The sequence below is a fragment of the Calliphora vicina genome, chromosome 4, assembly GCF_958450345.1.
Source record: "Calliphora vicina chromosome 4, idCalVici1.1, whole genome shotgun sequence".
In the NCBI taxonomy this organism is placed as follows: Eukaryota; Metazoa; Arthropoda; class Insecta; order Diptera; family Calliphoridae; genus Calliphora; species Calliphora vicina.
In genome coordinates, this window is record NC_088783.1 from 107,830,779 (window position 1) to 107,836,778 (window position 6,000).

A 6,000-nucleotide genomic window follows, 5' to 3' on the forward strand; every position below is an offset into this window, starting at 1 on the left:
TCCATATTAGAGAATACTCAGTTTAAGTTCTGTTCTAGTTGAGTTGAAGTTCTGTTCTAGTTCTGTTCTAGTTCTGTTCTAGTTCTGTTCTAGTTCTGTTCTAGTTCTGTTCTAGTTCTGTTCTAGTTCTGTTCTAGTTCTGTTCTAGTTCTGTTCTAGTTCTGTTCTAGTTCTGTTCTAGTTCTGTTCTAGTTCTGTTCTAGTTCTGTTCTAGTTCTGTTCTAGTTCTGTTCTAGTTCTGTTCTAGTTCTGTTCTAGTTCTGTTCTAGTTCTGTTCTAGTTCTGTTCTAGTTCTGTTCTAGTTCTGTTCTAGTTCTGTTCTAGTTCTGTTCTAGTTCTGTTCTAGTTCTGTTCTAGTTCTGTTCTAGTTCTGTTCTAGTTCTGTTCTAGTTCTGTTCTAGTTCTGTTCTAGTTCTGTTCTAGTTCTGTTCTAGTTCTGTTCTAGTTCTTTTCTAGTTCTGTTCTAGTTCTGTTCTAGTTCTGTTCTAGTTCTGATCTAGTTCTGATCTAGTTCTGTTCTAGTTCTGTTCTAGTTCTGTTCTAGTTCTGTTCTAGTTCTGTTCTAGTTCTGTTCTAGTTCTGTTCTAGTTCTGTTCTAGTTCTGTTCTAGTTCTGTTCTAGTTCTGTTCTAGTTCTGTTCTAGTTCTGTTCTAGTTCTGTTCTAGTTCTGTTCTAGTTCTGTTCTAGTTCTGTTCTAGTTCTGTTCTAGTTCTGTTCTAGTTCTGTTCTAGTTCTGTTCTAGTTCTGTTCTAGTTCTGTTCTAGTTCTGTTCTAGTTCTGTTCTAGTTCTGTTCTAGTTCTGTTCTAGTTCTGTTCTAGTTCTGTTCTAGTTCTGTTCTAGTTCTGTTCTAGTTCTGTTCTAGTTCTGTTCTAGTTCTGTTCTAGTTCTGTTCTAGTTCTGTTCTAGTTCTGTTCTAGTTCTGTTCTAGTTCTGTTCTAGTTCTGTTCTAGTTCTGTTCTAGTTCTGTTCTAGTTCTGTTCTAGTTCTGTTCTAGTTCTGTTCTAGTTCTGTTCTAGTTCTGTTCTAGTTCTGTTCTAGTTCTGTTCTAGTTCTGTTCTAGTTCTGTTCTAGTTCTGTTCTAGTTCTGTTCTAGTTCTGTTCTAGTTCTGTTCTAGTTCTGTTCTAGTTCTGTTCTAGTTCTGTTCTAGTTCTGTTCTAGTTCTGTTCTAGTTCTGTTCTAGTTCTGTTCTAGTTCTGTTCTAGTTCTGTTCTAGTTCTGTTCTAGTTCTGTTCTAGTTCTGTTCTAGTTCTGTTCTAGTTCTGTTCTAGTTCTGTTCTAGTTCTGTTCTAGTTCTGTTCTAGTTCTGTTCTAGTTCTGTTCTAGTTCTGTTCTAGTTCTGTTCTAGTTCTGTTCTAGTTCTGTTCTAGTTCTGTTCTAGTTCTGTTCTAGTTCTGTTCTAGTTCTGTTCTAGTTCTGTTCTAGTTCTGTTCTAGTTCTGTTCTAGTTCTGTTCTAGTTCTGTTCTAGTTCTGTTCTAGTTCTGTTCTAGTTCTGTTCTAGTTCTGTTCTAGTTCTGTTCTAGTTCTGTTCTAGTTCTGTTCTAGTTCTGTTCTAGTTCTGTTCTAGTTCTGTTCTAGTTCTGTTCTAGTTCTGTTCTAGTTCTGTTCTAGTTCTGTTCTAGTTCTGTTCTAGTTCTGTTCTAGTTCTGTTCTAGTTCTGTTCTAGTTCTGTTCTAGTTCTGTTCTAGTTCTGTTCTAGTTCTGTTCTAGTTCTGTTCTAGTTCTGTTCTAGTTCTGTTCTAGTTCTGTTCTAGTTCTGTTCTAGTTCTGTTCTAGTTCTGTTCTAGTTCTGTTCTAGTTCTGTTCTAGTTCTGTTCTAGTTCTGTTCTAGTTCTGTTCTAGTTCTGTTCTAGTTCTGTTCTAGTTCTGTTCTAGTTCTGTTCTAGTTCTGTTCTAGTTCTGTTCTAGTTCTGTTCTAGTTCTGTTCTAGTTCTGTTCTAGTTCTGTTCTAGTTCTGTTCTAGTTCTGTTCTAGTTCTGTTCTAGTTCTGTTCTAGTTCTGTTCTAGTTCTGTTCTAGTTCTGTTCTAGTTCTGTTCTAGTTCTGTTCTAGTTCTGTTCTAGTTCTGTTCTAGTTCTGTTCTAGTTCTGTTCTAGTTCTGTTCTAGTTCTGTTCTAGTTCTGTTCTAGTTCTGTTCTAGTTCTGTTCTAGTTCTGTTCTAGTTCTGTTCTAGTTCTGTTCTAGTTCTGTTCTAGTTCTGTTCTAGTTCTGTTCTAGTTCTGTTCTAGTTCTGTTCTAGTTCTGTTCTAGTTCTGTTCTAGTTCTGTTCTAGTTCTGTTCTAGTTCTGTTCTAGTTCTGTTCTAGTTCTGTTCTAGTTCTGTTCTAGTTCTGTTCTAGTTCTGTTCTAGTTCTGTTCTAGTTCTGTTCTAGTTCTGTTCTAGTTCTGTTCTAGTTCTGTTCTAGTTCTGTTCTAGTTCTGTTCTAGTTCTGTTCTAGTTCTGTTCTAGTTCTGTTCTAGTTCTGTTCTAGTTCTGTTCTAGTTCTGTTCTAGTTCTGTTCTAGTTCTGTTCTAGTTCTGTTCTAGTTCTGTTCTAGTTCTGTTCTAGTTCTGTTCTAGTTCTGTTCTAGTTCTGTTCTAGTTCTGTTCTAGTTCTGTTCTAGTTCTGTTCTAGTTCTGTTCTAGTTCTGTTCTAGTTCTGTTCTAGTTCTGTTCTAGTTCTGTTCTAGTTCTGTTCTAGTTCTGTTCTAGTTCTGTTCTAGTTCTGTTCTAGTTCTGTTCTAGTTCTGTTCTAGTTCTGTTCTGTTCAGTTCTGTTCTAGTTCTGTTCTAGTTCTGTTCTAGTTCTGTTCTAGTTCTGTTCTAGTTCTGTTCTAGTTCTGTTCTAGTTCTGTTGAGAATCCAAAATTGTGTTACAAGTCTTAATTAACCTAATGAAATTCTTTACTTATTTCATTTTATTTCGCTCTCCTTTATTTACAGCTCCCGATGAAGATGCATTTGTGGAAAAAGTTATACAGGACATTCCTTATTTACCCATTGAAAGACTCAACAGTGCAGACTATACAAGTCGCAACCTTAACAGCTCATGTGCTTGGTATCCTCGTTTGCGCGATGTCAAAATACACAATGATTATTGGCAAGAGTATGAAAACCGCAATATTTCCTATTACATCTTTGGAGCCTATTTGGATAATAGACCCGCTGTGGTGCAGAATGAACCTGTGGTGCGCGTACTAACAATGATTAATTTATTGGGAAAAACAGACGAAGAGTATCCGTTAACATATTGCCAGCTGTGGTATGATGAGCAACGTCAACCAATTGTGGCACCCGTGAAGGAAATGCATAAAATCTGGTACTATGAATGGGGCCATAGTTCGGAATACCATTATGCCCATTTATTAGCATGTCCTTTGCCAGCAGAACATAAGGATAGAGTACCACGCACTGTATCACTGGTAGCCAATCCCTGTGACAAGGCCACCAATAATGTGAGAGTTACATATAATCCCTTGTTTCCAGACGAGCCCAGAAAAGAATTTGCTGTTTGTGTGAAAGGCTTAGATTATCCTCATGTAGATATATCGCATCGTATTGTGGAATACGTTGAAACTATGCGTTCTTTGGGGGCACAGAAAATACTCATGTACCAGCTACAAGTACATCCCAATACCACAAAAGTTTTGAAATATTATGAGGATACAGGATTTCTTGAATATAGACCGATGAGTTTGTCAACAGCGGGTAGCAACTTGCATGACTTCCGACACTTGGAAATTGATAAGAATGGCTGGTCTTATATTCTACACGAAGTGATAGCCTACAATGATTGTTTGTATCGCAATATGTATCGCTATAAATATGTGGCTGTGGTGGATACCGATGAGATTCTGATGCCTCTGGGTAATACCACAAACTGGCACGATTTAATGGCCTTTGGTGAAACTGTCTCAACCGAGAATTGTAAAACATATGCCAGTTATTGTTTTCGCTGCATCTATTTTCCCCGGTATCCGGAAAAACCCCGTTATACCAAAGACATACCCGAATATTTCTATATGCTTCAGCATGTGGAGCGTGTAAGAGAGCATATAAGACCCGATTGGGCTACCAAATGTTTGCATAGTACGGACAGTGTTATAGCCACACACAATCATTTCTCTATGCGGTATGCAGAGAATGTGTGTGGCAGTTATTCATTTGATGCCGATGTAGCTCAACTGCAACATTATCGCGAGCCCGATATTAAGGAAACCTTAAATGATTCTGTGGTGGATTTAAGTTTGTGGCGTATGAAAGATGAAATTATAGAACGTTCAGAGAAAGTGTTTGAGAAGCTGGAGTTTCTGGAGGATGATTAGAAGGCTGAGGCTGATTAAATATTAAGTATAGATATTGTTGGTTAATTAAACAGTTAAAGAAACATTTTAGCTGCATTTAAATTTTCTCATTTTTTTCATTTAGTTTTTAGTTTATGTAACTCGAAATATATTTCGATTAAAAAGTATACTGACAAATTGACTGAGATATAGTTCATCCTGCGAAGCCATTTGGCTTGTATCCAGGATATATTAAAATAAAGTTTAAATATAAAGAGTTTTATTTTAAGAGTTTCTGTTGTGTGGATTGCTAATATTTAGTAAATAGCGGTTGTGGTTGTACCTTCCCTAACTAGTGATTTTACCTATAATTTTGGGTGACTATTAGATACATAAATAGATATGAGGAGCCGCACAAAAGGTACTTTTTTGAAAATTAAAACATTTTGGGAAATTGATTTTTTTTTGAAGATTTCAACCCAAATATTAAAAAAATACCAAAAAATCAATTTGTAAAATAAATTCGAAAAAGTACTTTTTGTTCTGCGACTCCACATATTATGTGACTAGTAAAAAGACATATTCTAGACACTCCAATAACAAGTTGTTTGTAAACAAATCTTCTTCCAACTACTATCCAATAGATAGCTTCTATTGGGTTGCCTTTCATAGTTTTTTTACTTTAAGTTTGTCATTCCGTTTGTAATTTCCACAATATAATTTTCCGACCCTATAAAGTATATATTCTGGATCCTTATACATAGATACCGGAGTCGATTAAGCCTTGTCTGTCTGTTGAAATCAACTTTCCGAAGACCCCAAATAACATACATACACGATGCATACATCAAGATCTCCGGAATTCTTTTGGCTATTTAAAATCGAGAAAATCGGCCCACAATTGGCTAAGATATAAGGAAAAAACCAGGACAAACTCGGTTTTTGACCTATATCTGCATTACTAAGTCACAATAAATAGGTTTTCATAAAAAAAATTAAAATAACTATTGTTGAATTTGTAAAATAACGAAGAAAATAAAAAATGTAGAAATTACAAACGGAATAACAAACTTATATAAGTATACCCTTGCCACTCTTGGTGAAGGTTATTATACCCTTCAAATGGATGGAATCAGAACAGTGGAATTTTATCTCTCATGCAATATATATAGTAATTTTCGAGTATCAAGTGAACTGTAATTGTGTATTTCTATATAAAGTGTTTTGAATTTATATCTTTATATCTTTGTTATTACAAATCTTTCTCATAAAATACAATTGTTTCTAAAGCATTATTCTAATACATTAGTGAAATTTATTATCAAAGTTTTCAGTTAAAACTCTGCATTCTCTTTTATTTAAGACATTTTTTGTTTAACCAGTTTCAGAGGATTTTCCTTTTTATATATTTTCGTGATTATTTCTTTTTGTTGCTGCAAATAAAGAAAATTATTTTAGCAATTCATCATAGAATTTTTTTTTATCTTTTGCGGAAGTCTTGTTGTATTCTTACTACTTATTCTAAAAATGTTTAAGGTATTGTGCTTATTTATGTTAAGAAACTCAGATTTTTGGGTGAGGAGGGAGTATTTTTTTGGGGCATTGGATTTTAAAAAAATTTAGCTACATGGAAATAGAGGTAGTGTTGAAAAGTAAGCAGCAGTTGGAGTATTTTAACTTATGAATTTATTCAAGTTGGAACAAAAACCTTTGAGAGCTTGTAATGATATTAGCTTACTGT

General features: G+C 34.9%; 1 protein-coding gene across 1 annotated transcript; it reads left to right on the forward strand.

The window, feature by feature from the left end:
- The first annotated feature begins 2,870 nt into the window (after positions 1-2,870).
- On the forward strand, positions 2,871-4,323 carry LOC135958661 (uncharacterized). The gene has a single exon (XM_065509554.1). The coding sequence runs from the start codon at positions 2,871-2,873 to the stop codon at positions 4,299-4,301; it is 1,431 nt and encodes a 476-aa protein (XP_065365626.1). The 3' UTR covers positions 4,302-4,323.
- Positions 4,324-6,000: the final 1,677 nt, after the last annotated feature.

Excerpts from the sequence above, each read along its gene's own strand:
- LOC135958661 (XM_065509554.1), top strand. The coding sequence starts at position 2,871 with ATGAAATTCTTTACTTATTTCATTTTATTTCGCTCTCCTTTATTTACA.